This window comes from Zootoca vivipara, chromosome 1 (assembly GCF_965207765.1).
Source record: "Zootoca vivipara chromosome 1, rZooViv2.hap1.1, whole genome shotgun sequence".
Taxonomy (NCBI): domain Eukaryota; kingdom Metazoa; phylum Chordata; class Lepidosauria; order Squamata; family Lacertidae; genus Zootoca; species Zootoca vivipara.
In genome coordinates, this window is record NC_142582.1 from 93,339,756 (window position 1) to 93,356,508 (window position 16,753).

The 16,753-nt window shown below is 44.2% G+C and overlaps 1 protein-coding gene across 2 annotated transcripts; it reads left to right on the forward strand.

Moving 5' to 3' along the window:
• Positions 1 to 1,409: 1,409 nt before the first annotated feature.
• PPP1R14D (protein phosphatase 1 regulatory inhibitor subunit 14D) lies at positions 1,410 to 15,172 on the forward strand. Of its 2 annotated transcripts, XM_088670768.1 has the most exons (5): positions 1,410 to 1,672; positions 4,215 to 4,549; positions 9,040 to 9,138; positions 9,867 to 9,899; positions 13,127 to 15,172. In XM_088670768.1, exons 2-5 carry the CDS (start codon positions 4,307 to 4,309, stop codon positions 13,193 to 13,195), a joined length of 444 nt encoding a protein of 147 aa, XP_088526894.1. In that variant the 5' UTR covers positions 1,410 to 1,672; positions 4,215 to 4,306; the 3' UTR covers positions 13,196 to 15,172. The 2 variants fall into 2 exon arrangements, with proteins under 2 accessions (XP_088526894.1, XP_034967282.3); XM_035111391.3 differs by lacking the exon at positions 1,410 to 1,672 and having other exon boundaries at positions 3,659 to 4,549.
• The last annotated feature ends 1,581 nt before the right edge of the window (positions 15,173 to 16,753 follow it).

Genomic DNA, 16,753 nt, shown 5'->3' on the forward strand with positions numbered 1-16,753 from the left:
CTGGAGGGCCGAAGTTTGGGGATGCCTGCTTTAAAGGAACTACAAATCACTCACCACAAATTAATCTGATGCTGTGATTTTGCATACAAAAGATTCTGCATAGGAGCAGCTGGACAATGAGTGGTCAGATATTTACTAGGGAGAGTGATGCATTTTTTCAGAGCTCCTTCTAACCGAAAGAGTTGTCATTCATAGTTCAGGATCTGTCGCTTTTCAGATAAGGCTAAAATAAATCAGACTATGGTGCATTCCATTCTGGTCATACATTTGGGTGATGGGAGATTATTGGGTGATGGGAGATTATTTGGGTGATGGGAGATTAATGTGATTCTGGCATTATACATTGACTGAGCATGTTTGTGAAATATCTTTGGCCTCAGCAGAAATGTCTGCTTTTGGATCTATAGCGCTAAAATGATCAATTAGTCTGCATGGATGGATTGATCTGATGTGTGTCTAGTACAATAATAGTTATTATACAAATATGGCATACCACATGCTGTAGGTTACATAAGAACTGATTTCTTACATATGACTCAGAGCTAAGCGCTGGCCCACATGAAGTTTATGTGCAGCAATCTGTTTATATTCTTTTCTTCTAACTAAAAATTTAAGGGCAGAATCCAGGATAGGCCACAGCTGTCAAGTTCTCCCTTTTTTTAAGGGAAATTCCCTTATGCTGAATAGGCTTCCTCGTGAGAAAAGGGAAAACTTGACAGCTATGGGTTAGGCTCACAGAAAGGCTTTTATGCATGGAATGTATCCACTAATGGAAGAAAAGAGGAGCCAAGGTTTGCTCCCCCAGTGCCCCTGAAAATAGGCTGCAGATCTGAGTAAGTCTTCTCACCAGTCAGAGAAGTGGAGTGGTTTTGTTTTGGATCATTTTTTCATTTTGGTTTGACATCTCTTCCCATTATTCCAGTTGTCTAAAAACAAGGCATGGTAGAGGAGGAGGAGGAGGGGGGGGGAGGAGGATTTTGGATTTGATATCCCGCTTTATCACTACCCGAAGGAGTCTCAAAGCGGCTAACATTCTCCTTTCCCTTCCTCCCCCACAACAAACACTCTGTGAGGTGAGTGGGGCTGAGAGACTTCAGAGAAGTGTGACTAGCCCAAGGTCACCCAGCAGCTGCATATGGAGGAGCGGAGACGTGAACCCGGTTCACCAGATTACAAGTCTACTGCTCTTAACCACTACACCACATTGGCAACAATAGGATGGAAGGATGCTCAAGTTGCAGGGACCATTTGCAGCCAAAGGCAACCTGACCTTTCACATAAAACTTAAAGAGGTCAGAGAGTGCCTTTTGGATCAAACTGTAAAACGCCCACTACTTTGACAACAAAAATGATGCTGACAGGTTGCCTAGATATGCCAGGTGTCTCTGGGCAACCTGTCAACATCACTCCTGTTGTTCAGGGCATGCTTTATGGTCTGCTGCAAGAGGCAATCTCCAGCCTGCAATCTCTTATCTAATAATTTTTGGCTCTGATTGCTCTCTGCAAACTCTCACCTTGTTCCATCTAGTTGTTGATTGCCTTGTTTCTAAACAGCTTTTAACTTCCTTTTTAAGAGGCAGCTGAAAAGGGACTGGCTTGTTTGTCCTTCTTTTCCTCCGTCTCCACCCACCAGTTTAATTGCCTTAGATGTGTTGGGTGTCAAATCTCCAAGGTAAGAGGAAGAGGTGTGGACCTAAGGGAAGACAGAGAGGTGGCGCAGGAAAGGGAGACTTGGGGAAGGTTTCCAGAGTTCGGCAGTTCATGACTAAGTTAAATTGTGGTGTGAAATGTTGGGAGGGGGGAGAAGAAGCAAAGAGGGCTTCTGTGTCCTGCAGTCCCGTAGGGGGAGGCCGCCGGCGGGGCCGTGCAGCTCCCCAGCTCACTGCACTTGCTGGGGCACCCTTGGGGGGACCGGCGCCCTGTGTTTGATATATGATTGGCCGGGGGGGGGGGAGGCCGCCAGAAGGTGATCTCGCCTAGGGCGCAAAAAACCCTAGCACCGGCCCTGGCTGCAGTAGGACATGAAGAGATTACAACGGCTTGGCTCCTTGTAGAAATGGCTTCTGAATTGTTTAGTGTGTGCACCAGTTGTTAGTTTTGACAGAGGGATGGATAAGAGGCTACTGGAAGAGGATGTAGTTTAATTGGTTCCAGAACAGAAACATCTCTCTTCTAACTGCCTGAGGAACAACTGTAATATGTTTCATTCTCTGCCTGGATGGAATGCGGATCCTGGCTAAGACTTTAATGGACTTTGTAGACATGTGTCTATACATGTCTCCTATTATTTCTTTGCTTAATACAGTGACCTATACAAACGTTAACTTTTATGAGAAAGGTCTGCAACCAGTCCGTCACAGGAGATGTAAACAAGTCTAAAGACTTGAGGTAAAATTTCACATGCAGAGTATATGAAATGTCACATTAAACTTTGGTGAAATTGGTGTTGCCAACTGAAAAAATATTTGCAACTTTGTGTTTCAGGTATAATTTCATGTACCAAAATATGAAATGGTGCATTGAAACAGAGTAACTATCACTTAGGGGATTTTGTTGGTTTCCACTATCGAGTCTAATTCAGAAATCATTTATACAAACTGGACTTGTTTTTTAAAATTTCTTTCTTATCCAGGTATTCAAACTAGGTTCAAACCGGTATTTGAGAAATTTATTATTTTTATTTCTGAAATTCACCTCCTCCTCCCCCACATGTAGTAACTTTAAGGCTCTGTTACAAAGCAATGGCGTTATTGCTGGCTGACAAGTCTTAAGGCCTCAAGCCCAAGTGAAGCTTCTTGGAGAGAGATCCAAATCTTTAATTCAGTCCCGGAGTCTATGAGGCATGGATCTCTGAGCACACTCCTCTGGTCTGGGAAGGGCAAGATGTATAGATCAAGTAATCTTTCTGCGGGAAGACCTTTATAACAGGAGCTGCTTGGTCTTCCTGGTCTGGACATTGTCACCTGCTCAGCTTCTGGATCTGATCTGGGAGGGAAGAGTGCTTCCAGGGGAGGACAGCCATAACCTATAGAACTGCATTATAAGAACATGAAGAACTTGGCCTTAAGCTTACTTACCCCTCCTCCCTTCCATTCCTTTTCTCTCATGTGTCATGTATTTTTAAATTACAGACCTGAGGACAGGAACTACCTCGGTGTGGATTTTTGTAAGCTGCTCCTTTCAGCTAAAGAACATGGGTGGCGCTGTGGTCTAAACCACTGAGCCTCTTGGGCTTGTCGATTGGAAGGTTGGCGGTTCGAATCCACGCGACGGGGTGAGCTCCTGCTGCTCTGTCCCAGCTCCTGCCAACCTACCAGTTCAAAAAGCACACCAGTGCAAGTAGATAAATAGGTACTATTGTGGTGGGAAGGTAAATGGCGTTTCCATGCACTCTGGTTTCCGTCACGGTGTCCCATTGCGCCAGAAGCCATTTAGTCATGCTGGTCACATGAACCAGAAAGCTGTCTGTGGACAAACGCCGGCTCCCTTGGCTTGAAAAGCGAGATGAGTGCCAAACCTCAGAGTCGCCTTTGACTGGACTTAACCGTGGAGGGGTCCTTTACCTTTTCCTACAAGGAAATGCCACAAATTAAATAAATAAATAAATAAATAGGTGTGTGTGGGTAAAGTGCTTTTCTATGGCAATATTGACGCAACACAGCACTCTCTCTCTCTCTCTGTTGTGAACTGCCCCGAGACCTGTGGGTATATGGTGGTATACAAATTTAATAAAACAACAACAGCAGCAGCAACAACAATAGATAGCAGATAGATAAATAAATACTGTGTCTAAAAGAGGCCTCCTTACTGTAAGGGTTTTAGAGTTAGAATATTAAAAGGAAATAGTATATTTAAAGCACAAAATGTATTGATCAGAAATGCATCAGAGAGGTGTATTTCAGAAACATGCAATGTAATATTGCCTGCGTTCCCTCTCCTCGCTCTCAATTATCCCCACTTAGCTCATTCTCCCCAGGAAGTGGATTGCATAAAACATTAATGGACTCTGTCTGCCAGGTCTATGATCGCTCAGCCTCTTCTAACAACAGATGTTATTACAACTACTCTCCCTCCCACATTGCTTTTGTCAGTGTCGCTAACAGTGAAACCGAATCAGCTTTTTCCTAGAGCAGCTGATTGATTGCTTCTCCTGAGACTTCTCTCTCTCTCTCTCTCTCTCTCTCTCTCTCTCTCTCTCTCTTGCTTTCATCTAGCGACTTGCTCTGGGACAGCACAGGCAGTTTCTTCTGCTTTTTGAAAATAATCAATGGCAATTTTTTGAAAGAGGAGGGTAGGGTGAAGAAACATGCTGGAGGAGAGAGCGTTGTCCCCAGAGAGTACGGAGGAGGTGGGACAATTAGTGAGCATAGCACAGGGCCCAAGTTGCCTTCCTCGGGTCACTTTTAATGCTCCAGAGAAACCAGAAGAAGAAACGTCCCACAGAAAGCTGGCCAAATTAACCATCAAGTATAACCGAAAAGATCTTCAGAGATGGCTCGATCTGGAGGAGTGGATTGATGCCCAGTTGCAAGAGCTGTATCAGTACCAGGTGGGTAACTATTTGACTGGATAAAGACATCACACATAAGCCCAAAGAATTTTACCTACGCCAGGACTGTCTGTAGCACAATGTATGGCTTGGAATGGAATGGACATCTGTTTTGGTGATAAAGGAACGTGATTCACTGTCACACTCATTAACTTGTTAAATTCTCCCACTCCCATTCTGCATGAGATTACTGCGTGAGATTAGATTGGGGCTTAATGGTAGAGGCACAAAGCATCTGCCTGGAAAGGATCAGCTCATCCAACTCTCTACCCTGAGGCAAAGACATGTTATATCCAAAAAGCATTCCTGGCAGACACCTTTCTATTCTTACCTTGGAAATTTCTAAGCAGGAGACCTCACAAACTTCTTAAGTAGTGTTTTCAGTTTTGGGAATGCTCTCATTATCAGGAAGTTTGTCCTAATCTTGAATTTAAATCTACTTCCTGCAACTAAACACCATCATTTGTTGTCCTGTATGCAAGTTGAAAGAATGGGTAACTGTTTCCCTTTTATTTTCCGATATCTCTAAAAATGTCTGGAGCGCGTCTGGGTACCTTGCAGAATTTCTGGTTATTTTAGACTGGCTTTGTTTATTTAAGGCAGCCTTCCCCAACTTAGTGCCCTCCTATCATCCCTGACCATTGTCCTGATGGCTGGGGCTGCTGGGAGCTGGAATCTAAAACAGGCACCCGCAAACTTCAGCCCTCCAGATGTTTTGGACTACAATTCCCATCTTCCCCGACCACTGGTCCTGTTAGCTAGGGGGATCATGGGAGCTGTAGGCCAAAACATCTGGAGGGCCGCAGTTTGGAGATGCCTGATCTAAAACATCCAGGGTGGACTGGGGTGGGGAAGGTTGGCTTTGATTGGCATCCGTCTGTCTCAGGAGACAATGAAGGGGTGTGCCTTGGGTGTATGTGTGAAGTCAAACTGTTGGAAAGTTACAGTGCCTGTTGGGGCTGTAGAGACCAATACGGGAGAGACAGGCTTTGTTGTAGCGGGGGCAAATAAAGGCGTCAAGTTGTGCTGTTGCAGATGCACCATGGCTTTTCTTCTCCCAGTGGTCATTCCTCCTCGGGTCATTGCTATAGATACACAACTTGACTGCATGTCTCCAGACACTGTGCTTGTCTACAAAGGATTCCCACACAGCAGGGTTGATGTTGCCAACCTCAGGTCACATTTGCAGACATTTTTGTTACAGCATGAGTGTCCTGCCCAATTTGCAAGGGCATTTAAATTTCACAACATCCCTGTATGGAGATGATCAGCTTGGAGAGATTGAGAATCTGTCCATAGTCATCCCAATGAGTTTTGTTTAACAGGAACTTGAATAAATGTTTTCCATTTCCAAACTCACTTGAATCATTGAATCCACATTTACTTTCTGTGGCTACTTTCACACTGGCCATTTTCTGTGGAACACCTACCCCCTGTTCACTCACTTTTTATGGGGAATCTGCATGATGCCGTTCTCAAAACATCCTCCCATGATTATCCTCTTCAACTTCCATCCTTTCCCAAAGCTCAATTTCCCAAGAGGTAAATGACCTGTCATGAGGCTGTTTATTAGGTTGTTGGACAAGTTATGGATTGTATAAGTTGCTCTAACAATTTCCTTCCCTATGATCCATCTCTCCTAACTATGAATTACTTTAACCCTTCCCTTCTCAAATAGCATTGCATTTATATCAATTTCTATTCTACTCTCCCCATACATCAGACCAAAAAGGGGGTAACAATGATCAAGACTGCAACAAGTGCAGGAGGAAGAGGGAACATTTAACCCTTTGCTCCATGCCCTTGCCCCAGTGAAAATTATCTCCCCCCCGCCCCCGTTCTATCTATGGGCACTTGAGGCTTGAAGACACTGTCTAGTCACAAGCCAAGCAGAGAGCATCCAGGACCTTGGACAGCTCCAAAAGCCCCCCTTCCTCTAAAACAGCCACAAGAGAAGCTGTCACAACAGGGAGCTATAGCCAACTGAAGCCTTATACAGTATAGGCTGACCAGGCCTAAAGTTTGGCAGGTTCCACAGCCCTGGAAGAGGTTGCGTGCTATGTAAAGGTCCCTTGCCTTATTTTGTAGTCTCTGGGATCTGCAAGGCTTGAGAGACAGAAGTAATGCAGGGGGCTCACCCTGCAAGTCAGAGGATGGTGGCAGGATTGTGTCTGCTAGCCCAGAGTAAGGCACTGTTTGTTCTTCCTCTAATGAGTAGCTTGAACTTCATCTGAGCCATGCACTGCAAGGTTCCCAGGTCATGGGTCAGGACACCTCAGCATTTGAGGCTGTTTTTCTGGGGGGGGGGCTACCCACCTGGGTACACGTTGAATCCTAAAGACAATAAGTTTGAAAACAGAGTTGCTATTCCACTTGTAGCCTAAAGCAGGACAGCAATTATTGTGTCCTGATTAATTATCCACACCTGGAAACACCTGAGATCTTTACCCATGTTTGTAGAGTCCTCTTCCATCTAGTCAGCTCTTGAACTATGGAACTAAAAACTCAACACAATACTCGGAAATGAGATCTCAGCAGGGTCCTTCAATAGCACTACTAAATTTCTAAGTCCGGAAGACTCTTCAATAATTTGATTCTACCTAAAATAAGGTTGGTTGGTTGCTTGCTTGCTTCATGGAATGCATACACCATTTGATTGTATTTTTTTTCCTGACAATACAAAAAGCTAAACTGCCGGTATTAAAACATTAAAATTCACACCAGCATTTCTGAGCATCTGAGTGGGCTAAACAATGTTTTTAACAAGTGTCAAGAAAAATATAGTGAAGATAGCTGCTTGATATCAATTGGCAGGGAGTTCCAAAGTGTAGGTGCTGACACACTATTGTGTTCTTATACAGTGGTACCTCGCAAGACGAATGCCCTGCAAGACGAATTTTTCGCAAGATGAATGCGTCTTGCGATCTGATGGTGGCCTGCAAGACGAATTCGTTTTGTGAAAAATCCGTCTTGCAAATCACGGTTTCCCATAGGAATGCAGTGAAATTTAATTAATGCGTTCCTATGGGCAAAAAAAAAAAAAGAAATTTCAATGCATTCCTATGGGAAACTGCGATTTGCAAGACGAATTTTTCGCAAAACGAATTGACTCATGGAATGAATTAAATTCGTCTTGCGAGGCATCACTGTAAAGGCCAAATGGGTGTTATGTGGCATCTGTAATATTGCCAATTCTGCCAATCAAGGTGGAATTAACCTATTGGGATCCTTTGCGGGGGGGGGGGGTGAAGGAGGTTGAGGGAGCTTATTAACAACCAAACTAATTGTGGGCTATCCTTCACAATTGGGGTCATTGAGAAGAGTATTTCAAGCCTGTTTCTGTACAGGCAGCATGTAAAAGCCCTGCCTGCCCTCTTATCTCCATTCCAAAGGTTGTTTTCCCTACACAGTTTTGCTGATGCTTTACATTCCAGCAGCCTTATCCCCGCTTCTCAAAGGCAGGTACCGGTAAAGGTGAGGATATTATTCAACCTTATTGAAAGGAGGTTGTTAAGTAATCAAGAAAGACATTTGCTGACCCGTCTGTGTAACATGGAACCGAAATCTGACTGTGTGCGTGTGTCACTGGTGGAGGTCCTGGAAAGATAGAGGAGGCAACCATGTAAATATGCTTCAATCAATCAAATTTATGTATATTTACCTTCAGAGTAGCAACGGGTGGGTCAGATGAAGAAACAAAAACTGAAGGTGTTATGTGCCTCATTAAGTGTGCACACGCATACACCTGAATGAAACAGAATCACCCGACCTGGGTAGCAGTCCTATATGAGATGCTACAGTATTTATTATCGCCACCAAATTCATAATAATAATTATAATTATAATTATAATAATAATTCATTATTTCCACCCAAATTAACCATCAAGTATAACCGAAAAGATCTTCAGAGATGGCTCGATCTGGGTGGAAATGAGAGGTTGGAGTAGATAATTTTTTCAGGGGATAAACAGCACAGGGAAACCCCCTCACCCCACAATCCCGATTCAGATTGGGGTCCTCCTGCAGCTGCTAAGAAAGGTGTGGCTAGTTAAGAGCCCGCAATTTTTAAAAAGGTGCTTAAAGTCACGTCTCATTGACACTTGTTAGGCCACTGGAGCTGTTGGAGCATGGCAGGAGGCTCTTGATTGGCAGGTGCAAGTATCTGATCAAACAGAGGGCCTAGGGAGAGGGGTTGGCCAGGCACTAGCTAAAGAAAGATCCTGCCTGGGGACGTAACAGGAGTGGTTCTGCCTGAATAAACAGAGCTATGCCTGGCCGGGGGCCAATTGGCCAGCTTCAACCAGATGGGTAGACATGATGGAGCTGAAGAAGCCCAGGCAGGATGGTGGTGGCATCTGATTAGAGATTGGGGTGGGGAGGAAAGAGATGATGGTTCCAGTGCCTTCTAAAAGCAATAGAGAAGGGGGGCAACCCCAAAACAATGAAGGGCAGCCCCTGTGTAATTTGAGCATTGGTGATTCTGCTCCAGTTGCAGGAGGAGACAGAAGCCACAGCCGCTCCAGAGCCAGAAATCGACATTGAGGATCTCCTTGACGTCTCTAATGAGGAGCAGAAATCTAAACTGCAGGTTGGACAGAGGCACCTTTAACTGCCTATTTAGACGGTTTGTGAGGATCAAAGGGGCTTTCCCCAACATTGCAATGTTGGTCATCATGAAAGGAGGTTCTCCATGAACTGTTGAACACAGTGTGAGTAAATGAGACAAAACAATCTGCCCCATTTTTTGATGTGGTGCCTGAAAACGGAGTCCTCCTCAACTAAATAACTGGAATTGCAAGGTGGGGTGGCATGGGGTGCAAGCTCTGTTTTTGCATGTGCTTGAATTCTGAGATTGATTCAAAGCAGGCAGGTCATTTCAGACTTGGGAGTGTTATGAGAGACTGTCCATAAAGTACATCAGTTTTAAACATACAAGTCTGCTTAATACAGAGTCAGATTATTGGCTCATGTGGCCCAGTGTGGTACAGTATATTCCTATTGCAGATAAGCGAAAGGCCATGGCTCAGTGTGAGAGCATTTGTTTTGCATACAGAAAGTCCCAGGTTCAATCCCCAGTATTTCCAGTTAGGGCTGGGAGAGGCCCCTGCCTGAAACCCTGGAGAACTGCCAATCAGGGTAGACTATACTGAGCTAGTTGGACCAATCATCTGACTCGCTATAAGGCAGCTTCCTGTGCTCTATTGGCTGCCAACCAAAGAGATTTTGCTTCCTTGTCTCTGGGGGTAAAATATAGAGGAAGATATATAGAGATATATAAATCAAATACATGCATAAATGTTTTATCTTATCTTGTAGGAAATTCTCCATGAGTGTTCCAGACCTACAGAGGTGAGCATAAAGCAAAGCAATGGTCAGTGCTTTTTTCCCCAGGGAATAATCAAGTGTACGCAGTACGGGCACCTCTTTTTTCTTGTTAAAAATTGAGGCACTTACTGTAACAACTTCATGGTGAATACTGGCACCTATTTTTCTGGGGGGGGGGAGTACTGGTGCTGCTTTAATATCACAGTATTCTGCTCTAGAAACAGCTGAACAGCCAGTTCTACAGATGTTTTGAAGTTCTGTTTAGTGTGCATTGCTCATGCTTTCATTTTCCAGCCATACTTACACAGGTATAAATTATTTTATCCAAAACGGTTTGTGGCTCAACCAAGAGGTTTGGATAATGCCAAAATTTGGATAATCTGGAGTGCCACTTATTTTCTCCAAATAGCACAAAACTACTAGGGTTGAATGTGGTGGGTGGCCAAGATGGACCACCTCCAGATTGGTCTGGATATGTTCCCCTGTGTGAAAGCCTGGAGAGCTACAGCCAGCCAGGGTAGACAGTGCTGAACTAGCTGGACAATGGCCTGACTTGCTATAAGGCAGCTTTCTTATGTTCAAACTATATGCGACTCTTAAGGTGCAGCTATGTATCTAGTATCATTTTCCTTAACTACAGGCACATGGGGAAGAGATTATTACAGGGAAGTTAGCACACAGAGAGTGGGGGCTTATTTTTCCCCTCTCCAGTGCAATCAGAGCCAAAATTGGCTTCCTTGTGCAGCTAAAATGCTTAAGGGGAAAAATTCCCATGATGATTTTGGCTCTGATCAGACAAGGGATGTGTGACCTTCCTTGCAAGGATCACACACACACACACACACACACACACACACACACACCTGTACTTAAGAAAGGGGAAACCTGATAAGGTTTAATATCTGGCAGAAATCAGTTTGGCCCTAAGAGAACTGCTCAGTTCTTGTGACATTCATTCCTCTTCCTTCTACCTGTGTTGGTCCATACATGGAGTCACTATCATCAACTTTCCCTTCAAGGTTAACACCCCTCCCTCATGCAGAGAGCCACACATGGGCTAGGCAAGTGTGTTGTTATGCAAAGGGCACCACCGATTTGCATTCATTTCAATCGGTCTACTCAGAGGAAAACTTAGCTGCATACCACCACCCTGTAATTATGTTTGGAAGGGAAATCAATCGGGTTATCTATTGAAATAGGACTCTGAACTATATTGTGTGCTACAGCTGAAGGAGGCAAGATTTTCCCTCTCCACAACTAGTAGCAGTTGAACTTCTTGACTCACCATTGCTGATCTCCATGGTAACTTGACCAATCCTTGTAGAAGTTGTTCAAAGGTATACAAACAAGCAGGGTTGGTGAATGATTTCCTTGTGAACAATAAGATAGCACTCGGATGTGGCTGGGTAAAAAGTGAAACCCACCAATAACGGTGCTAGCTTGAAGGATTACAAGAGGTAACACACAAAGTCCATCACTCGGTACAATTGGACGCGTGCAAAATGGTCACCACCTGCACAGCTAGCGGTGTATAAGCACATGGAAGGTGACTTCTAGATGTGTAACTCAAGCGGGATGAAAGGCAATATGTGATCTAGCTTCAGGACTGCATCCCTCTCATTCTGTTAGAAAATAGCAGCAGCAGCCTTCAGTTACTAAAGGGCAAGTGGAGGCTTACATGGCTGAATGGTGCCTGCAGCAGTGTTTGGTGGGAGGCCAGGATATACATTTAACAAATAAATGAACAAATACATGTTCCTCCAGACAAAAAAAAAGGCCAAAAAAACGGAGTGTCAGGAAATAGGCTAAGCTGGAATGCTTCTTCCCGGCATACCTGCTTTCTAAGCAGGAACTATTTTCATGTAGATGAGTATTCAGACATAAGAGTTGCCACCTGCAGTCTGAATCTGTCTCGTAGTTGATCCTGTTTTTTAAAAAAATACATGACGATTCTTCTCCCACCTATTTGCTAAGATCTCCATTGCATGAATGGCTTTTCACAAAGTGCATAGCAAGTATGGGGACCCCAGTCCAGACTGGAACCCTGGTACTGGTGGGAGAGGGCCTTTAACCTTTTGCCCCTGCTACAGTCCTGATCCAGCCTGGGGCAGAGGAAGAGGGGAGGAGATGAGACCTGGGTGTCAGCGCTATACAGTATGTCTTCATTTGGCCTGGAGAACCAGTGTGAACTAAAAACCCCTTTGTAGGGTAACAGAGGAGGAAGGGCGACCATCTGCATTAAAAGAAAAGCTCCATTGGTGTGAACGGGAGCTTCTATTCCAATGCAAAGAGTGGGACTGGGGACATAGATCCACACTGGAACTGCAATGTGGGCCATGCCAAGATCCCCATCCAGACTGGGGCCCCCGCACTTGCTATTTACTTACTTTACAAAACAACTTTGCAATTGATAATGGCACAGAAGACATCTTTTCTCCTTGCACCCCAAAGCCACTGTGTCAAACAGGCTGGCCTCAGGCCAGCGAGGACACGGCTCCCGAATCTTAAGTAGATTGAAAGGAGGAGTTTCAGCAAGTCTATCATGTCAACTGCAGGCTCATCCAGACTTTTGTGTGTGTGCTGTATTTCTAGGAACAGACCTGTTCTTTAAGGTGCCATGTCCAAGCGCTCTCCCCCCCCCCCCGCTTTTGTAGCTAAAACTTGCTCTTTGCCTCTGAATCAGAGCAAATGGCAATCTGTAGAAAACTCACATTGCTGCTTGTTCCGAGCTAGTTAAGGAAGCTACACCCACCAAGTTTCCTCTTCTACACAGCTACTGCACCATTGTTTATTTGCATGCCACTTATCCATGGAAAACCATACCCAAAGCAGCTTATAATATCAAAGTTTACATAAGATAATTCACTAGCAATTACACAACATAACAAAATGTAAATAGTCATATAATAAGCAATATGCCAATGAAAACATCTCACTTTAATGAAACTATAATAAAATTTTAAAAAACCTGCTGATGATTCCTAATAAAGGCCTAGCAATAAAGATACAATAACAACTTCTCAGCCACAGCAACAACCCTAAACAATACCCTGATCACCTGAAAACTTTAATCTTACCCTGTTTTAGCCCCCTTGGGTGGGGAAAAGGTATTTTAATTATGGCTTAGCTGCTTCCTAATGCTTTGCAAGAGGAGCATGCCAGGAGGTTGTAAAGATCCAGCTACTTTTAATTTGGTGGAGGGTGAGTTAACCGTATGAATTAAAACCTTGTTTTAATGGATTTTGATTCAGAACTTTGTAACAGAACTGCTCGATCGATTGAAAGGTCTCAGGAGAATGGCCAACAATCAAAAGAAATGAATCGCGATGACAAAAACCAGTAACACAAAATGCATCATCCCGTGGAAGAGAATTATCTGAAGAAACAGGGATGGAACTCCAGCGCTGCCTGATATCGTAGACATCAGATTCCAAAGCATCCATCTTCATTCTTCCCTTGGATTTGCATCTGCAAGCAGTAGTTTGTGTGCAGGGAGGAGAGGCCATAGCTCAGGGGGCAGATCAGATGCATTGGTGGTCAAAGCTCCCAGGTTCAGTTCGACATCTTCATTTGAAAAACACTTATGGAGCAGGACTGGGAAAGACCTCTGCTCAAAGCTCCGGAGAGGCAACATGGAACTACCGTAGATAAACCAATGCTTGGACTGTGAGAATCAAGCTAGGTCCTTAAGAACAGGGACAGGGAGCCTGTGTCTCCCCAGATGTTGCTGGATTCCAGCCCTCATTGATTCCTCCCAGTGTGGCCTTTGCTCAAGGGTGATGGGAGCTGGAGGGAACAGCTGTTATGGGAGGGAAGCATCTCTTTCCTCCTTGCATTAAATCAGGGAGGGGAACCTTTGGTCTTGCAGATGTTGCTGGGCTCTCAACTTAGCTTGAGCCAGCATGACATCCAGAGGGCCACCAGATCATTGTTGTTATTATTAGATGTGTATACTGCCCTTCATCTGAAGATCACAGGGCAGTTCACAACATAAAAATACAAACACGAAATACGTAAATCCCTTGATGCCCTCCACCCATTGTGTCATGTTGTTGAGGGATGGGGAACAGATGTTGCTGTACTCCAGCTTCCTTCATCCCTGATGCTGGCTGGGTTTGATGGGAGTCAGAAGACAACAACAGCAGATTCTCCGCCCCTGAATTAGAGCATGGGGGGCAAGGCAAGTCTCTCAAGCTGGACAGGTTATTTGTTTGTATGATGGCATTTGCTGTCCCTGCTTTAGAATATAATTTTCAGTTGAATATTTTTGTGCTTTTTAATATGCACCAGACATTTAAAGCATAGTTTCCTCAAAGAATCCTGGGAACTGTATTTTGTTAAGGGTAGTGGAAATTGTAGCTCTGTGAGGGGGTTCTACAGTTCCCTGGATCTTTTTTGGATTTAAAAATGTATTTTAAATGTATGGTGTGTGCGCAGCCTAAGAGAAGCATTTATTGGAATCTATCAGACACCCCAGTTTTCATTGACATCACCTCTGAGATTAGTCTTTTAAAACATTTTTCCTGCCTAGTGATTTCCAGCTTTACTTCCATCAGTGACACAGCTGATAAGGTGAGGCACAGGAAACAGTCATACAGTGAAGAACGACATCATGATGGGGGTTTACAATTTGTGCATCCTCTCTTTGTTACATACCTACGGTATGCACCATTTTTGGCTGACAGAATGCCAAAAATGGGAAGCAGAGAAGTCAAGTTTTCAGTGACTGAGAGAGGGGAAGAAGTTGGGAAAGTGGATTTAGCTCAGCCTTATTTTTCTCTTTCATGGATAAATGCTCTTCAGTAATTGCACGTGGCTTAGCTACCAGAGTCTAGAATCCAAAAATACTGAGGCATGGGAGTTTCCAGCAGCTAAACGTGAAGGAGGTGGGAGATGAAATACCTGAGCTGCTGCAGATCTGTGAGTTTTCTTGAGTAACACATGTCCATTCATGTAATTACAAGGTGGGGTTTCCTGTCCTTTTTACAGTATTTCCTATTCTGAGGAATATACACTGGTGACTAAGGCAATGTTGAGATCGTTCATTCTTCTGAGCAATGGGAATGACTTCACCAAAAGATCTGTGCTTTCAGGCCCCAGTGCTGCATCCATAGCAAAAAGTGTGTTCACTGTTGCTTCCCCCCCTTTCAAATATTGTGTTTGTATGCACAAACACCCCAAGCATGTGATAGTTTGAGATGCATAAGGAGTTAACATGAAAAATGTATTTTTGCCTTTCATTTCAATTGCTTTGGACAATGTCTTCGTCATCGTCATCATCATGTTTGAGGTACATTTTCTATGGCCTCGGTGTGGTCTTTCCAATGTCACAATTCCCATGCCCCCATCTCCAGGTGTATTTCACTTGCTAAATAATAATAATAATAATAATAATTATTATTATTATTATTATTATTATTTATTATTATTATTTATACCCCGCCCCATCTGGCTGGGCTTCCCCTGCCACTCTGGGCGGCTTCCAACAAACATTAAAATACACTCAAACATTATGAATGGAGGTGACTGTATAACAGTTGGTAGCTAATCTGTGGCATGGGTGCCGTAAATGGCACAAGGAACACAGGTCTGTGCCACTCCTGGACCAAAGCAAGAGGGTCTGTGGGCAGGGGTGGATTTCAGGGAGCGTGACCAGGGCCACCGCTGAAATTTGAAAGCCCAAAGTCCACCACTGTTGTGGCAGAAAGCTTAGACTACCGGTATGTGCCTGCCTCTGAGATCTAGAGCTTGGTCTCATATCTCTGTCTAGTGGACTACACCTAGAGTTCGGGTTTCAGGCCAATTTCTCGGTCTGTCTGCAAGAGATCCATGGACAGAATAGTTAGGTTAATTCTGAAACTGAAACACACCATGGACAATATAAGAGGAGAGCAGCAAGTACAGTTGTACCTTGGTTTTAAAACAGCTTAGTTCCCGAATGTCGCAACCCCGGAAGTAACTGTTCCGGTTTGCGAACTATTTTTGGAAGCCAAACATCCAACAGGGCTTCCCCGGCTTCTGATTGGCTGCAGGGCCTTCCTGCATCCAATCAGAAGCTGCAATTTGGTTTTCGAACCTTTTGGAAGTCGAACACACTTCTGGAATGGATTCCATTCGACTTCCAAGGTACGACTGTACTGCACTGCAACATGCTTCCAGGCAACACCTTCTGCCCGCAGACTATGCTCATGTGCATTACAAACACACCATCTGAAGGAAAACACTCATTTCACTATCTTCAAACCGCCTGGCTAGCTCAGCCCTCCTAACAAACTAATCAAACAGTATTAAAAATGTTGTGTCTGTTTCCCTCTCTCTTCCTACATGCATTTTCTTTGCAGTACTTGCTGGGCAAGTTGCTCAAGTCCATAAAACACACTAGAGAACGGCAAACAACTGGGTCAAACTGAGGTTGAAGTAGAAATTATATTTGTGGAAAAATACAGCATCAAGGAACTGAAACCGACGCTTCCCTCTCCAGCAGGCAGTTTCATACATCTTTGCATGAATGCGTTTAAGCACAACATGTATTTTTCTAGCCACAGAAGACATTGTAAAGAAAGCCTGTCACTGACTTCAGAATTTGTAGGAACTGAAAACTCTTTGGGGAGAAAGTGACTGCGTGCTTCTGGGCCAGTTCCGATTCCACACCCTGCTCTATAGCTGTCTTGGTTCAATCCCCTTTCTATCCCTTTCAGCAGATAGTCTGAAACACACACACACACACACACACACACACACACACACACACACACACGGCCAACATGAAGAAAGCTTTGATCCAAGGGCAGGGCCCACAGTGGTTAAAAATAAAACCTGGCAAACTGGTTACTGAAAACAGGTAGGTAGCCGTGTTGGTCTGGATCGAAGTAAAATAA